Raw genomic sequence first — 18,875 nt, forward strand, 5'->3', positions numbered from 1 at the left:
CTGGAATTCATTTTCCCATCAATGACAACAATCCGTCCAGGCTCTGAGGCAGCAAAGCAGCCCCAAACCATGATGCTCCCTCCGCCATGTTTTACAGTGGGGATGAGGTTTGGATGTTGGTGTGCTGTGCCTTTTTTTCTCCACACATAGTGTTGTGTGTTCTTCCCAAACAACTCAATCTTGGTTTCATCTGTCCACAGTATATTTTGCCAGTAGTGCTGTGGAACATCCAGGTGCTCTTTTGCAAACTTCAAACGTGCTGCAATATTCTTTTTGGACAGCAATGGCTTCCTCCGTGGTGTCCTCCCATGTACTCCATTCTTGTTTAATGTTTTCTTGTAGATGTGTCAACAAAAATGTTAGCTTGTGCCAGAGATTTCTGTAGGTCTTTAGCTGACACTCTGGGATTCTTCTTTACCTCATGCAACATTCTGCGCTGTGCTCTTGCAGTCATTTTTACAGGACGACCACGCCTAGGGAGAGTAGCAACAGTGCTAAACTTTCTCCATTTGTAGACAGTCTGTCTTACCGTGGACACATGAACATCAAGGCTTTTGGAGATACTTTTGTAACCCTTTCCAGCTTCATGCAAGTCAACAATTCTTGATCGTAGGTCTTCTGAGAGCTCTTTTCTGTGAGGCATGGTTCACATCAGACAGTGCTTCTTGAAACCAGTAAACGCAAAACAGGTGTGTGTTTTTTAAGGGCAGGACAGCTGTCAGCAACACATCCAATATCATCACACTGATTGGAGTCAAGGTTGGCTCACTCCTGGCTCCAATTAGCTCTGGGAGAAGTCATTAAGCTAGGGCCTCACATACTTTTTCCTCCCTGTACTGTGAATGTTTACATGTTATGTGCAATTAAACCATGGCAACATCTAATGTTTGTGTAGTATTATGTTCAGCAGACTGTGTTCTTCTATTGTTGTGACTTAGATGACGTTCAGAGCACATTTTATGCCCAATTCATGCAAAACTCCACGTAATCCCAAGGGGTTCACATACTTTTTCTTGCAACTGTACATTACACACTCCTCCAACACAATGTCCTCCGGCCATAGCCCATGAAAATACCCAGTTCTGCTTGGATATGCTGAGAGCATGTGACCCTCTCTTTCTTTCATCTGAGGAACTAGTCTCTAGCACTGTCAAACAGTGGCAAGGAGAAGATTGTTAGCCCAATATAATCTCTGGCATAGAGCAACTTGGAGCTTAAACAGGACGAGTAACTCAGGACTTCAGTTGGGGAACAGGAGAGAGTCAGCAGGAGGAGGTAGACTGTCAGGATTTAAAGGTACCCCTTTCTTTAACCTCTTCACGCCGACGTAAAACAAACATGCGGCCTCACAGAACTGGGCTTTTTTCCATGGGGACGCATCTTTACATACCTGTCTTTGTGCTGAGAGTGCGTCACACAGTGTGCTCCCAGCACAAAGACCAGGGTGCCACTAAGAGTTCCAGGGGTCCCGTTCTAACGATTGGGAGTTCTGGGTCACATGATTGCTGTGATAGCCTCTGATTGGCTATCACATTGATCAGTGACTGTACAGCTCGCCCTCCCTGTTTTTTTTTTTTCTGAATGGAGGAGAGAGATCCATTGTATCTCTCTCTCTCTCTCCCCCCCCCCTTGCATAGAGAAAAAAAAACCTGTAAAAAAATTTAAAATAAATAAATAATAAAAAATAAATGGAAAAATACCTAGACCTAGGTATGATCTAGTTCAGTGCCAGGGTTAGTGTTTGGGTCAGGGTCAAATGTTTTTTTTTTTAAATTATTAGTGTCAGTGTGTTTTAGGTAAAAACAAAAACAAAATGCGTATCGCTGCGATCGCCAAGAGCTAGAAAATCTATTTTGGGTTGTTCTTTGGTGGTAGGTTATGGTAGTAACAAGAAGCACACAGCTAAATAAATAAAAAAAATTTTTCTACTATTTTGGGCCAGTTTTCCTTTGATAATAAAAAAAAATAAATCAGGAAATATCCATTTACCACCAAATGAAATCCCAATTTGTCCTGAAAAACAAAATGCGCACTGTTGTTTCTGGACTGTACTACGTGTACAAACAACAAATAACATACACATATATGGTAACGCTGCGATCGTCAAGAGATGGAAAATTTATTTTGGGTTGTTCTTTGGTGGTAGGTTATGGTCATAACAAGAAGCACACAGCTAAATAAAAAAAATATTTTTTTTCTACTATTTTGGGAAAGTTTTCCTTTGATAATAAAAAAAAATAAATCAGGAAATCTCCATTTACCACCAAATGAAATCACAATTTGTCCTGAAAAACAAAATGCGCACTATTGTTTCTGGGCTGTACTACGGGTACAAACAACAAATAACATACACATATAAGGTATCGCTGCGATCGCCAAGAGATGGAAAATTTATTTTGGGTTGTTCTTTGGTGGTAGTATATGATAGTAACAAGAAGCACACAGCTAAATAAATTTCTACTATTTTGGGCCAGTTTTCCTTTGATAATAAAAAAAAAATAAATCAGGAAATCTCCATTACCATTTACCACCAATTGAAAGCCCAATTTGTCCTGAAAAAAAAACAAAGTATAATTCACCTGGCTGTATAAAGAAGTTGTGATATGTACGGTTTTACTAACACATGTCAACGTTGCAAAATTGTGCTTAGGTGTTCAGATTCATTTTACCCTTAGGCGTGAGGGGGTTAAGATGGCCTTGTCTTCGGACAACAGTAGCTATGAAGACACATAAACATGTTGCATTATGTCAGTTACAATTGTGTGGTTTTCTTATCTGTTGGTTCCCATGATTTCTACAAAGTGACAGGTCCTTTTAATGCTATCTTCCTCAAATGTGTTATATTGCAGGAACTCCCAAAATACTTACGCGGATACCATAAGTGCACAAGAGAAGATGTCCTCCACTTGGCAGCTCTCATCTACAGAGTCAAGTTCGAAGATGATAAGTCCTATTTCCCAAATATCCCCAAGATGTTAAAGGAACTAGTCCCTCAAGATCTCATCCGGCAACTGAATCCCGATGACTGGAAGCGGGTGGGTCAAAGATAATAATTGGATCTCAAATTTGAATAAAAAATCAATTGAAGTCACAGAAATAGATATACAATCAGACAGTCTACCTCCATATTCAAGTCAGTTGTACAGGGTATTTAAAAATGAGGTTCAGTCCAATAGGCACTAGAATTAGACTGAGGAACCTCAGATATCAGTAGTTAGTAATCACTTGAAGATTAGGCTTTTTCTGGCACGTTTTGTTTACATGTAACTATTTTTTTTGTACTAGAAAATATCTTAGAATCCCCAAACATTGTCTATTTTTTTAAAGCAGAGGCCCTAGAGAATAAGTGGGTTTTTTAATTTTTTATGTCAAACAGTATTTGCACAGCGGTTTCAAATGCCATTTTTTTTTTCGGATAAAAATGTGTTTTTTACAAAAAAACACAATCCATAACTCTATTTTTTGTCAAATATAGAGGTGATGTTCTGCCGAGTAAATAGATACCAAACATGCCGCACTTTAAAATTGCAAACGCCCAAGCAATGGTGTCAAACTACGTAAATTTTACTATTCATAGGCGGCACTTTAAAAGCTCTTACAGGTTACCACTTTAGATTTACAGAGGAGGTCTGGTGCTACAATTACTGCCCATAATCTGATGTTCCTGGTGATACCTCACGTGTGTGGGACGATTGCTACTTCCTTGCGTGCAGGACCATCGCATGTGTTCCACGCATGGGAGGGATAGGGGCACTTAAATTTTTTTTAAATTATTAATTTATCTAGTTTTTTTATTTTTACACTGTTCCTTTAAGATTTTTTACTAATCGCTTTTATTGCTGTCACAAGGAATGTAAACATTACTTGTGGCAGCAATAAGCACATGACAGGTACTCTTTATGGAGGGCTCTGGGGTCTATAAGACCCCAGATCCCGTCTCTGCACTTAACAGCATTCAAAACACCAAGATCTGTGGTTTTGAATGCTTTATTTTTTTTTAAATGGCACTGTTTAGTTCCGAGTAAAACGGAAGTGATGTCAGGTCATCGCTTCTGGTTTACTATAATAGAGAACCGATCAAAGCTGATCCTGGCTTTCTTTGGCTGCCCAGCCAGCCAGTGGATGTGCTGGCTTGTCGCTTGAGTCCAGGAGATCAAGACAGAGTGAGGCACGGAGGGAGGCGGCCCCTCCCGCTGCTTGTAAAAGCAACCGAGTGGCTGGTTAGCCGCTCTGATTGCTTTTACAAAAGAGCCAACCACCGGCTCTAAAAAAATTACCACTCGAAGTACAATAACGTACCAGGTATGTGATTGTGCAGCAAGTGGGTAACAGACCTGGCTAGACACGCCTCCCCTCTCTTCTGTGGGTCTAGTCTGTCTGAAGGGGTGTGGCTGTTACTCAGCTCTGTCAGCACAGAGCACTGGAGTGGAAGACCAGAAAGCAGCATTTAAGGCATTTCCAAGCAAAAGTTAGTCTCAAATCATAACGTGAGGATACAGAGAGAGAAAAAAGAGCTTCGGTTATTGAAAGCTTAGCTTATTGAAACATGCAGACTCACAAATGTTTGTGGTTTAATCTCTGAATGGAAAAGTTACAACTGGGATCCAACAGCAACAGTGCACTGACACTTGCACAGGGAAAACTGCAAAGGCATTAATATATATTAAACAATGGCAATAGTTCACTCATTGTTGGGCTTTCCTGACATTTGATATTTTTTACTACCAATTTCTGCCAAAAAATAGACAAATGGCAATTCTCTAAGCCTGATTGATGACAGATTTGATGTTTGAATCTAGCGAGAGAATGTCGTGGAATTTCATTAGCACTTCCAGCCTCTGAATTTAGTTATGATTATGGAGCTCATTAAACTTGTTCGGGTATTTACAAATTCTTACTGTGAAGACCGAAGAGAAGAAAGTATTACAGCGTATGCCAGGGTTTTATAGTTGTTTGTGTCCATGGTGGGGAGTTGTCTCCAGGACAGGAGATGAAGGAAATGACCCCTTTAACAACCACATACAGATACATGATACCAGGGGCGGACTGACCATTTGGAAACCCGGGCACTGCCCGAGGGCCCGGGGTCAGTAGGGGGCCCCATGAGATGCCCCTGGTACCTTTTTCATAGGCTTTTTTGAGTTTGGGCAAGGACACAGGGGCCCCAAGGTCCCCTATTGCCTGGGGGCCCCATGAGTTGTCAGTCCGCCCCTGCATGATACAAATATAACACATACTGTGTATAAAATGTATACAATGTCAAAAAACAACAACCTAGCACAGGAAAAACACTTTGAAAGAAAAAAAGCCTCAACGTGTCTAAATGGCGATAGAACACCTAATTAGAGAAACAGTCTAAGGGCTGCAGCATGCACACTGTTAACTTGGATGGCATTCTCCTTGGTGGATAGGAGAGTTTAGTTCCACTTCAAAGAAGTTTTACCAAATGCCTTATTCCTGGACTTCTTACAAATTTAGAGATACAATTCCATATTTATGAGAATGGAGCTTAATTGGGGATGTCTCAAAATAACTGAAGACCCGTTCAATGATTGCATTCTTCCTGCAAGTTAGTGGGTAGACATCTCAATTATCCATTATTAAAGGGAAGTATTTATTCTGCTTTAATATTGGAGTTTAATAGTAGTGCTACCCCCAGAGAAGCCGCTTGGTTTGTTGGGTCCTCTGTTCTCTGCCTTCACACTTGAACCTGCTTGGTCTCCATCAACACATTTGGTTATACAGTACTTTACTTACACCTGTGTAGTTAATATTCTACTGGTGTATGATAGTACGCAGAAAATAGATTATGAGCAACTTGGGAATTAGTAAGGTAAATGTATTAATGAAGGTTAAGCAAATGCAATGAGAAAACAAATAAACGGGACAACAGAAACAAGGTATTAGAGCTATTATCTGGCATTGAAATTTGCATTGCAGTTGTCTATACATTGGAAGGTTCTTATTATCCAGAGAGAAATCAGAATTCAAGGAAATACGGTTGCCATTATACATCAACTCAGGATCTACCCGTGCTGCTTGCAGAATATTTTCCCAGTCACGGAAATGTAACAACCATGCAATCATGGGGTGAAGAATACGATGGGCCATTTCAATGGCAAACAGCCAGGAAAAGATAGTGGGGTCCATGGTATCCCTGAGCCATTTCTTCAGAAAATCAGAGTTTCTGCCTTCTGCCCCCTCCGGAAAGGCCACGAGCCTGCTGTTATCCCGATGCTGTCCATCCCCCATATCTGCTATCTTAGTGCAATGCTCGGCAACGGCTTTCTGAGAGACCTGGACTGCAGTCTCCAATGGTCGAACACAGTCCTCTAAATCACTAACACACTGTTCAGCAGCAGCTCTCCCTTTAACATTCTGTAGATCTTGTTTCAGAAAGGAGAAGTCTAATTTCAAGCCTTTAGTATGATCCGTCATGGTAGCCTGCCATAAGTGTATGGTGGCCATGATTTGTTTGAGGGAAGGCTCCACCTGGGAACACAGCCGGTCCAATGACTTCCCCCTGGGCTGCACTCGATCTCACCTGGGCAGTGGGCTCACCTCTGCTGAAGCTGCGCCTTCATCCTCTGCTACCATAGAAGGTGGTAAGCTAACCTCTCCCCAGTCCACATGGCTGCTGCCTCCATCTTGAGAACGCTAGGCAAAACATGCCAACCGCGTACCTGGGGGTTTGCTGATTGCCTAGCCTAAATCAGGGAGGGCTCCCGTGTCGGAGGGGAACAAATATAGCGGACACTGCTCACAGGATCACAACAGAATCAATGAATCTCAGATGGAGCTCTCTCTCCCCACTGCTCACATGTTGGTGTTGGCTCGGCCCCCCCCCCCTTCCCGGTAGGAAGGTTCTTAGTCAACTGTTTCCATGTGCCACAGGTACAATTCCATTAAGGGAATTTATTGTTTTTCGGCAACCATTCTAAATATTTAAAACCTTATTTGGCCGTGTGTATACTTATTTTTAGTTTCTTTTACACTAGTAAGAAAAAAACTAAATATATTTAACATTTGTATGTTCCTCTGCAGTCCATTATTGCCTACTTCAATAAACACGCTGGGAAAACCAGAGAGGAGGCCAAGGTCGCCTTTCTGAAGATTATCTTCAAGTGGCCAACATTCGGTTCAGCCTTTTTTGAAGTCAAGGTAAGAAATATTTTGGCTCTGCCCCTAATTCTCTCCAACCACCCTCAACACCCTGGATATTCTACCCATTTTAGATGACGTTCTGCTTTCTCCCCAGCCATAGGCATCATAAGGCACACCATGCAAGCTGGGAAAAATTATACATTTTATTTAGATTTCATTCTGTCATACACAGGTTCCATTTCATTTGGCCTATGTCTGTTGTCACCCATACTGCAAGATAATTATGGCAAGGAAGGAAACTACAATGACCACATGCTTGCATACAGGTGAAACTCGAAAAATTAGAATATTGTGCAAAAGTTCATTTATTTCAGTAATGCAACTTAAAAGGTGAAACTAATATATGAGATAGACTCATTACATGCAAAGCAAGATAGTTCAAGCCGTGATTTGTCATAATTGTGATGATTATGGCTTACAGCTCAAGAAAACCCCAAATCCACAATCTCAGAAAATGAGAATATTACATGCAATCAATAAAACAAGGATTGTACATAGAACAATATTGGACCTCTGAAAAGTAGAAGCATGCATATGTCCTCAGTAGTTGGTTTGGGCCCCTTTTGCAGCAATTACTGGCTCAATGCGGCGTGGCATGGAAGCTATTAGCCTGTGACACTGCTGAGGTGTTATGGAAGACCAGGATGCTTCAATAGCGGCCTTCAGCTCTTCTGCATTGTTCGGTCTCATGTCTCTCATCTTTCTCTTGGCAATGTCCCATAGATTTTCTATGGGGTTCAGGTCAGGCGAGTTTGCTGGCCAATCAAGCACAGTAATCCCACGGCCATTGAACCAGGTTCTGGTGCTTTTGGCAGTGTGGGCAGGTGCCAAGTCCTGCTGGAAAATGAAGTCAGCATCCCCATAAAGCTCATCTGCGGAAGGAAGCATGAAGTGCTCCAAAATCTCCTGGTAGATGGCTGCGTTGACCCTGGACTTAATGAAGCACAGTGGACCAACACCAGCAGATGACATGGCTCCCCAAATCAACACAGACTGTAGAAACTTCACATTGGACTTCAAGCATCTTGCAGTGTGTGCCTCTCCATTCTTCCTCCATACTCTGGGTCCTTGGTTTCCAAATGAGATGCAAAAGTTGCTCTCATCAGAAAAGAGGACTTTGGACCACTGAGCAACAGACCAGGTCTGTTTTTCTTTAGCCCAGGTAAGACGCTTCTGACATTGTTTGTTGTTCAGGAGCGGCTTGACAAGAGGAATACGACATTTGAAGCCCATGTCCATGATCCGTCTGTGTGTGGTGGCTCTTGATGCACTCCAGCCTCAGTCCACTCCTTGTGAAAGTCCCCAACACTTTTGAATGGCCTTTTCCTGACAGTCCTCTCCAGGCTGCGGTCATCCCTGCTGCTTGTGCACCTTTTTCTTCCACACTTTTCCCTTCCACATAACTTTCTATTAATGTCCTTTGATACAGCACTTTGGGAACATCCAACTTCTTTTACAATTACCTTTTGAGGCCTTTCCTCCTTATGGAGGGTGTCAATGATGGTTTTCTGCATAACTGTCAGGTCAGCAGTCTTTCCCATGATTGTGATTCCTACTGAGCCAGACTGAGAGACCATCTCCTAGATTGTAAGCTCGAAAGAGCAGGGTCCTCGAACCCCTCGTGTATTGTATTGTTACTGTCTTGTCTCATGTTCTGTCCCCCTTGCTACTGTACAGCGCTGAGCATACCCTTTGGCGCTATATAAATACTGTATAATAATAATTTAAAGGCTCAGGAGCCCTTTGTAGGTGTTATGGCTTAATTAGCTGATTAGAGTGGGACACTTTGAGCCGAGAATATTGCACCTTTTCACAATATTCTAATTTTCTGAGATTGTGGATTTGGGGTTTTCATGAGCTGTAAGCCGTAATCATCACAATTATGACAAATCACGACTTGAACTATCTTGCTTTGCATGTAATCAGTCTATCTCATATATTAGTGCCACCTTTTAAGCTGCATTACTGAAATAAATGAACTTTTGCACGATATTCTAATTTTTTGAGTTTCACCTGTAGTTCTTAGGTAGAGAGCTTTCAGAGAAAGATGGATATTTTACATATGAATACAGAAAATATAAAAAGGAGAAAAGGTGGGGGGGGGGGAGCCATGAAGATATGGGGATTTTTAGGTGCAATCAAAGCTCAACCCAAAAAATACTAACATAAAATTACTTTTTCATTTTATACAAATGTTAAAAAAAAAGGAAAAATTGGTAATCTAAAAACATGTTATACAGGCTGTAGATAAAGCAGTAATTGTATTCACTTGAATGAAAGAGTGAAAAGATCGAAGTGTAACTGGATCGACACATTTTTTTCCCTGAAGAGGACTTCTTCAGGATAAACTTTGTTATTACAGCAAAAACACTTATGTCACTAGTACACAATATAATATACAAGAGATTAGGTACGAATAAAAAAAAAAACACTTACTGCAAGATAATTACGGCAAGGAAGGAAACTACAGTGACCACATGCTTTCATAGTTCTCAGGCAGAGAGCTTTCAGAGAAAGATGGATATTTTACATAGTTTCTCTGATCCAGCTTGTTCCCTCTAAACTAGAAATCACTGTAATAGGCAGGGTCGTCTTATCGCATGTACACCTAGTAGTGTATTTAGGTTTCGTGCTGCCCTAGGCAACACAAAAATCGTCTCCCCCCCCACAGAGAGACCCTGACTCCGACCAACACCCTCCTCCCCCCACAAAGAGAGCTTGACATTGACCAAAACACCCCAACCCCCACCCGAGAGAGCCTTCCACTATCGCCTCCCCGATACACTTGCAACCCCACCCCGGCAAGAGAGAAGACTCTCACATTCACAGCTCTGGACATCTCCGAGAACAAGAGTCGGGCTCTGCATTCACCTTCAAGCAGCCCGTAGCCTCTCTCAGATCCCACCTGGTCCCCATGCTGCATGTGTCCCTTCTTCAAATCCCTTCTCTCGGGGGGTGGCACTGCCCCCCTTAAAAATGCCACTGCCCCCCTGAAAAATGCGGCTGCCACTCTGAAAAATGCCACCCTAGGCAAATGCCTTGTTTGCCTTGTGGTAAATACACCCCTGTATACATCCTCTGCATTCCCCCCCCCCCCCAACGGGGAAGTGAATTGGGGGTGAGTGAAGCTGGAGGGGAAATAAGTAAACCTATTTATTGCCCTCCATGAACAAAACACAGGTCTGCTATGATATTGCTTCATATGAAAACCAGCCACCAGGTAGTAATTGTTTTCTGTGATGATGATTTGAGTGCACAAGACATCTCTGACCTGGAAAACAACTATTTCTTTTTTTATTAGCAAACCACAGAGCCTCATTTTCCAGAAATTCTCCTAATCGCAATTAACAAGCATGGCGTCAGCCTGATAGACCCTAAGACAAAGGTACAGTATATATACCCTCCCTTCTATTCCTCATTCCAGTAGAATTAGGGTCGAAGCTCCCTTGTCAGCCTGCCACAGGAAGAATACGACACAAGCTGTGTGGTTGAATGTTTGAGACAGATCTGCAGTCAGGGCCGGGACAAGGGGTGGGCAGGAGGGGCAGCTGCCCTGGGCGCAATGATTTACTGTGGGGTCGCCTTCTCTTTGTTACAAGGCTGACAGGGGTAGTTATAGAGGCAGTGATTTTGAGAAGCGAGTGATTGCTGGAGGTAGGATCCCCTAAGCTTACACATGAATGGGGGGAGGGGTGTAGTTTGGCATCTTTGCCCTGGTTGCTGGATGACCTTGTCCTGGCACTATCTGTAGTTATTATGATTCTCAAGTTACATTTAACCTTCAGTTTAATTTAGCTGAAAAAACTTTCAGGTGTATAAAGATAGTACTTGTGCATAGTCTCACAGTTATTTTAAACAGCCACAGCCTGAGTAGAAAAGCCTGTCCCCTGCCAGCAGCTTCAGAGCCAGGACTCTTTCTGTCAATGGGGGAGCACTGGTCTCTTTGCAGAGGTCCACCATGCCCCCTACTGGGTGAGCAAAGCTCATGCTCCCTTCTGATTGGAGAGCTCTAGCTCTAACCAAGCAGGCGACATTTGTAACAGGAGGAAAAGGGACACATCAAGGTGAGCTGAAAACAATCAAAATTTGGAGACAGGAGTACTATTGGGAATTATTGCAGGGAGATATCACAGTTGGACTTTCCAAGGTATTTTAGAATTCTGGGTCTCACTGAGACCTCCAGGCTCTACCTGTAACCAGGATGTCACTTTTGAGTGGACTAACCCAGGGGCTGTAGTAGTGAAGCCTGTTGCAGGCTGACAACACTAGGTCACTGCCTAGTAATTCGCATCACCTGAATGTGTGATCTACTTCATTTGGTCATTGGGTTATCTATCCTAAACGTGAGAGGCAACCCAAATCTTAAAATTGATTTAGAGCAGTGGTCTCCAGTCTGCAGCCCGGGTGACAAATGTGGCCCTTTGCTTGTTTTTATCTGGCCCTTGGGCCACTATTTCATCCAATAATACCAACAATGGGGCATAATTCCTCCCAGTGACGGGATACAATTCCTCCCAGTGACACCAAGAATGGTGCACAATGTATTCCAATTACACCAACAATGGGGCCCAATGACACCAATGTCAGAGCACAATACCTCCCCAATGACATGAACGATTGGGCACAACTCCTTACAATGACATCAGAGATGGGGCATTCTTTTTTCCCCACTGATGTTGGGACCTTTTCTACTCCAAATGGCCGCAGTCTGGCCCCCACTAAAGTCTGAAAGACCATAAACTGGCCCTTTTGAAAGTTTGGAGACCTCTAATTTAGGGTTTACATTTATTTTAAGCTGATCCATTTTAAGTTTATATACAAAAATTTTAAAGACTATACATTCCCTTTAATCATACTGTGCATGGAACATTCTGCATCCCCCAAAATATTTGAGTGATCACAGCAAACATGTACAGTAGTCACAATCTATCTTCCATAATGTATTTCAGCAGGTCCTTCCATAAACATAATTGCTGTACAACAAGGTGGAGGGATTGGGTGCGGCACAGACAGAGATGGTGGGACAGGGGTGGACTGACCATTTGGGCATTGCCCGAGGGCCTGGGGTCAGCAGGGTGCCCCATGAGAGGCTTCACAGATGTCATTCAGGGCAGCATATTTAGGTCTGTCTGAATAATGTGTCCGCCTGAAACCTGGACACATTATTCAGACAGGAATATGGCTGTGAGTGGGACCTGGCAGGATGGGAGTGGATGAGGAGGTAGGAGAAATGTGTACCCAACGAGCAGGGGACTGCCAGTGACAGTGTGGGGAGCGGAGGAGGAGGCAGCAGCAGCCTCAGAACCCGGAAGTAGCTGACCTTTCACTTCTTGTAGTGGCAGAGCAAGTCAGGGTCCCGGGCAGTGCTAGTGCCTTGCTACAGGCTGCTGGTGATGGAGCAGGTGGGCAGTGGGAAGCTGAGAGTAGTCCATAATTCTTTAGGTACACTGACTAACACTGACTCCTTTACCATGGCTGATGATCAGGGAACCCTGCACCATCTAATAGGAATTTACAGACTACAGTATAAAATCTGAGGTGGGGAGGGGGTGTTCATCCAGTGTAATTATAGGGGAATGGGGGGGTCTTCTGGTGTAGTATGGGGGAAAAGGGGAGCCCCCCCCCTCACTCGCACTCCAACTCTTAATCCCCTCCCTCTCTCTTACCTTTACTCACCCCCTCTCTCTCTCTTTCACCCCCTTCCACCCCCCACTCTCTCCCCTTTTCTCTCCCTCTCACCCCCCTATTCTCTCTCACCCCTTTTCTCTCTCACCCCCCTCCCTCTAATCCCCCCACTCTCTCTCTCCCCCCCCTCACCCTCTCTCTCTCACCCCCTCCCTCTCTCACTGCCCTCCTTCTGTCATCTCCTCTTTCTCTCTCACACCCCCTCCTCTCTCCCCCCTTCCCCTCTCTCTCTAACTACCCTCCCTTTATCTCACCCTCCTCCTCTCACCCCTCTCTCTCTCACACCCTCTCTCTCACCTCCTGTCTCTCCCTCACCCCCCTCTTGCTCTCACTGCCCTCCCTCTGTCATCTCCCTTTTCTTTCTCTCACCCCATCTCTCTCCCTGCCCTCCCTCTATCTCACCCCCTCCCTTCTCACCTCCCTTCTCTCTCTCACTACCCCTCGTCCCATCCTCTCTCTCTCTCATCTCCCTCCTCACTCCACTCACTTTCTCACTCCCTTCTCTCTCCCACTCCCCCCACATAGCAGCCATATTTAAATCTAGAAGTGCCCAGTGGCTTCTATGGAAAGAAGCCGGGAACATTCATGCAGGGTTTAGTAGATATTTAAATGCCCCTTCTATGCAGCTGAGCCTATGATACCAATCTTCATCATTCAGTTGCATCTGCGCTGGGAAGAAACACAGAGCCAGAGCACTGACATTCCACCTCCATGGGGATTATCTCTGGATGTAGCACCTACTTCTTCAAGACATGGAGGGTTAAGGTGCAGCACACACAAAGTGGGGGCGTGGGGACCAGATGCAGCACACATAGGTGGGGGGGACTGGGTGCAACACAGGCAAGGGTGCAGGGACTAGGTCCAGCACACAAACACAGTTGAGGAGACTGGGTGCACCACTCACATAGATGGTGGGACAGGGTGCAGCACAGACAGTGGTGAGGGGACCATGTGCGGCACACACATACTGTACAGCATAGGACAAACTATGGTATAGGAAAAACTTTCATGAAGGGTAACAGTGGTTTTTCTAACCTATCCAGAAAGTTATGGTCAGCTGGTGTCTGATGCATAGACATCAATTCATCGAAATCATGACATGAGAAGTGTAATGGCTGTTCTCCCTGCAGGATATTTTGGCCACCCACCCTTTCACAAAGATCTCCAACTGGAGCAGCGGAAATACTTACTTCCACATCACCATTGGGAATCTGGTGCGAGGCAGCAAACTGCTCTGCGAGACTTCACTGGTGAGCTAATCATGTATTTATTTTTCTCATTTGGTATAGGTCTAACACTATAACACAGAACTGTACAGAGAACATTGAACATTCACATCGCTCCCAACTCACAAAGAATGTTATGGTTTCAGGCCAATGTGCTGTGGGAACATGCGCTACTATGCTCATTATTGCAATGCCTTCACTCGTATGCATTGTGGTGCTGTAGTTCCATTCATTTTTAATGACACTCCAACTAAGCCAACTGATGCATATTTTAACATAATGCACAAAGTACCTATTTTCATGCATTTTAGTACATTAATGCAGTACGTTAAGAAGGCAGAGCAGGAGTTCCCCCATTCTCTGCTGCATATATCTTCCAGGTCAATCACTCATAAAACATTGAATCATTAGAGATTCATGACAGCTAGGAAGCTAGCATTTCCACAAGGGGGTCAGAGACAAAACAGCTGTCATAGGGCACAGGTCCGGTAACTGTTTTTTCCTGACTTCATCTCTTCAGGGATACAAGATGGACGATCTCTTGACTTCCTACATCAGCCAGATGCTGACATCGATGAACAAACAACGGGGAGCAAAGGGCAGCAAGTGAACTGAACGGGATCGCTGGCAACTGGCGGTAGATTTGATTCGCTCTGTCAAGCCCGTGGGCTACCCATGCAGCTGGGGCAAGAGCTTTTGTCCTCAGGTATGGAACATGAATAGAGCCGAGTCCCAGACTTCCTCCGACACAGAGACTGAAGGTTCAACTTCCCTGTCCAGCGAGGATGACTACCTGTGACCGACGAAGGCAGCTTTGGTCATGGTTTTGGTTTACAGCAATGGGCCAAAAACTGGGAGTGCGGAATGACAATAATGATCACTTAAGAAGAGAGTTTCCATTGTAAGGCTACAAAGGCTGTTACGACTCTTGGCTGCTTAGAGATTTAACTCCAGAATTTAAGAGACCTCCATCCTTGCTAGATCCCCTATTTTTTTATAAAGTCCCTACCATACCTGCAGTCTCCTGGCTGGTTATGTGATGTCACGGGTCCCTCCTCTTCTGATGGGCAGTCCCTCCTCCGACCAACGAGGTGTGAACGCTGTTCTTTGCAATAGTACTGTGAGCCTAGGCTGGTGTGATGATGCACTCCAAGGGTTGCATGTCCATGACAGCCTGGGCTCACAGAACGGGGATTGGGTGTCATTGAGTGTCATTGACCCTGGCAGAAAATTGGCACTGGAGCACGGAATCTGCAGGTGACAGTGCCAGAGAGGAGGTGAGTGTTGCAGCACAAGCTAAATAGACTAGGGCCTAGGCTACTTGTATATTCTAGTGATGTAGTTGGACTTTACCTACTTGTTGGCCTTATTTGCATCACACTGGACACAATGTGCTACTAATGGGACAATTGTCAACAACTAGTTAAATCTCTCAGTAGCACAGATTTGATTGCCCGTATAGTCTTGACTGATACACATAGGATGTAATTATTTCAAAGAGAGCCTGTCACAGCAATCTCTACCAATATCCATTAGCTGTCCCTGTGTAGTATATACAGAGGTACTGATCCCACATATCTCACATAAATCCAACCTTGGAATTCCAAGTCGCCTAAAGCCATTACTCCTTTTCCTAGGCTTAACATCATCATTTCTTTAGGCTGCCCATACATATGGCAATTTTCAGTCAATTTCAACCACTTTTTGAGCCTTGGAAAAATACACATGCAACTGCAAGTAATCTTCAGAAACTAAGCAATCTACCACCCACAGGTTTGATCCACCACCATAAAATTGGGCAATAAAGTGACAGCTTTAATGCAGTTTACCAAAAGACTGAATTGAAGTCAAATATTATCAAAACTGGGTAAACCTTCAGAAATTTCATTCAAAGCGGTCGTATTTAATTTTTGTCTGCTGAGGGACACACTAAATTTTTCACCTTTGGGATATACTGACACCTACCAGAGGATTGAACCCTTGCAAATAAAAACAAAGAATAAGTCCTCCCTCTAGCAGCATTCCTCTGCTGTTTGCAGGGCTGGGACAAGGGGTGGGCGGAAGGGGCGGCTGCTCTGGGCGCAATGGTTTGCTGTAGGGATGGGGGCACCTTCCTTCTTTTACATGGGACTGGAGTAATGACAGTTGCAGTGATTTTGACAAGCGAGTGACTGCTGGGCGTAGGATCCCCTAAGCTTGCACATAATCAACCAGGTATGCATGGGGGGGAGTAGTTTGGCATCTTTGCTCTGGGCACTGGATGACCTTGTCCAGCACTGCTTGGACATTGAGTGCCTTTTCTTCAGCTCTGTTGCACAAGCAACTACCTTATATTTGTTAGCATCGACCTTTGTCTCTCAGCACTCAATTTGTTTTTTTAAATTTCAATTGTTCTATCAAATTGATATGTGTATGGCTAACAATAGACCAAAGTGATGTCATACATCTCATGAGTCGTTGTTTTTTTTCCTGCTTTAAGCTTAAAGTCTCAAATTTCGGCCATTCAGTCTGCAAGAGAGAAAAAAATATATTGATTTCCCCATCAACACTAACAGCGAAGATGGAGGACTCTCCAATGTATTCGGGCAACTGTGGCAGCAGAGGCTGCTGGTGCTGGCGAACACTGACTGCATCTGATAAGATGCAATCACTGTTTCACTGATAACTTTCCAACCAGCTTGGTCAATTTTTAATCTGACTTTTATCGAGCGAGGTGGTGTTTCATGGCCATCCATGGATCGAATTTTGGCTGATCAAGCAGCAAGGTGCCAAAATTCAAACTGTCAATGGCCAGCTTCACAGAGGTTTACAGCTCTGGAATGGAGAGAGGATAGGAACATGGGCCACTGGAGATGTAAGCATACAATGCCTTGAAAAAGTATTCATACCCCTTGAAATTTTCCACATTTTGTCATGATACAACCAAAAAAACGTAAATGTATTTTATTGGGATTTGATGTGATAGACCAAAACAAAGTGCCGCATAATTGTGAAGTGGAAGGAACATGATAAATGGTTTTCAACATTTTTTACAAATAAATATCTGAAAAGTGTGGCGTGCATTTGTATTCAGCCCCCCGGAGTCAATACTTTGTAGAACCCCCTTTCACCGCAATTCCAGCTGCAAGTCTTTTTGGGTATAGCTCTACCAGCTTTGCAGATCTAGAGAGTGAAGTTCTTCTTTGGAAAATTTCAAGGGGTATGAATACTCTTTCAGGACACTGTAATACCTCATCCATTGCATGGGCCTTTCATCTTCATCTGACAGGGTTTGGTTAATTGCAACACACGTTAAGAGTACATGTATTACTGCAATGCATTGGTGCAGAAGGGCCCCAAGGCCATGACACTCCAGGCTTTGTCTTATTTCTGTAACTCTTCATAGACTACACAGATATTTTTAGAGCAGAAAGAGTGGATATTGTACAAATAGAGGTGACAGGGTCTCTTTAACATGATAGTGTTTATAATCCTTCCAATTTCCAGAGCCACAGAACAAGATGAACGCTAAATGGATATTCCGAGCAGAAACATTTGAGGACATCTTAGAAGATGCCTCAAAAGGAATTAACGGAACATAAAAATAGAAAACTGATCCAATATATCGCAATTGATGGAGTCCTAGAGAAATGTTACAGTATTTAAAGAGTAATTTTAACAAGATATATTATTTATTTAACTTAAAATGATGTACCATTTTTGTTTTGAAATGTTGAATTTGGAAAAAGAAATGATTCAGTAAAAAGGACTGGTTGAATTTTAATGACAAATGTGTAGAATGTTCTTGTTTGTGGAGGATGGGGCAATACGGTAAGTGTTGTGTAGGTGTTTATGCATAAATAATTCTTTAGAATTAAATATGTACAGTACATAATATGGCCAAACGTTTGTAGACACCTGACCATCACACCTACTGTATATGAGCTTACTGGATATGCCATTCCGAAACCATGGGCATTAATATGGAGTTCCCCCCTCCCGTTCCTCCTCTGCAACTATAACAGCCTGAACTCTTGGAGAAGGCTTTCTGTAAGGTTTTGGAGAGTTTCTCCCTGTTCTCCGTTCTTCCCTTAAATCCAACACCCAGATTCCCAGCAGGGAGGGGATGTGTCTGAACTGAGTATGCAGCAAAGGAAGTTTGGAAGAACCGTGCAGTGCCAACCACTACAGAGCGAGACTCCAGTGGCCAGTGAGTGCACCCCCTCAGGTGAAGCTTTGCCCCATATTCCAGAGGTGGGAATAGCCCTGATATGACTGGTGCAGCGGTGCTGTGGGTTAGGGGGATGTAAGGGGTTCAAATTAAGGAGGAGTGGGGGATACAGGGGTACAGAGTGCTGGATAATGGGGGATGCTGGGATGGAGATTGTGGGGTAATGAGGGCAAGTGCAGGACTTGGTCTGAGGATGGGGCAAGTCCCTGAAACATGTTATCATGATGATCAGCTTCTCTCCTTTGGTTGACATGGTTTGAGTGCTCCCCTAGGCTTCCAGTTTGCCCTCACCAGCTCGTGCTCGGACGGTCTCTTGCCAGATGTATGATATTACATCCGGGTCTGGAACACTTGACTTCTGGCGGATGTGCCATCTTCATGCTCCTGGCGGCCGCCATCCACACACTCCTCCCACTGTCCTGAGGCTCCTGGGCTGAACAAGCTACTGTTGGGTCCAGGATCATGTGTCATCCTCTAGCTTCTGGGAATATTTGTTTTACCTCTCCACTGGTTTGGTGATGTATCAATCTGGGCACTCACTCCTACATGTCATACTTTTTAACCCAACATTAAAGTGAATTTCGATTTTA

At 43.9% G+C, this 18,875-nt stretch overlaps 1 protein-coding gene across 1 annotated transcript in view; it reads left to right on the forward strand.

Moving 5' to 3' along the window:
• Positions 1 to 18,875, forward strand: part of MYO7A (myosin VIIA) — a 305,599-nt gene extending 286,724 nt beyond the window's left edge. Inside the window, exons 44-48 of the mRNA XM_089676754.1 lie at positions 2,850 to 3,035; positions 7,045 to 7,161; positions 10,466 to 10,549; positions 13,980 to 14,099; positions 14,596 to 18,875. Of these exons, the coding sequence (XP_089532880.1) occupies positions 2,850 to 3,035; positions 7,045 to 7,161; positions 10,466 to 10,549; positions 13,980 to 14,099; positions 14,596 to 14,685 (597 nt within the window). The 3' untranslated portion in view covers positions 14,686 to 18,875. The remainder of the gene's footprint in view (positions 1 to 2,849; positions 3,036 to 7,044; positions 7,162 to 10,465; positions 10,550 to 13,979; positions 14,100 to 14,595) is intronic.

This window comes from Staurois parvus, unplaced genomic scaffold (genome assembly GCF_062004578.1).
Source record: "Staurois parvus isolate SC_StPar_1 unplaced genomic scaffold, SC_StPar_1.0 ptg000173l, whole genome shotgun sequence".
In the NCBI taxonomy this organism is placed as follows: Eukaryota; Metazoa; Chordata; class Amphibia; order Anura; family Ranidae; genus Staurois; species Staurois parvus.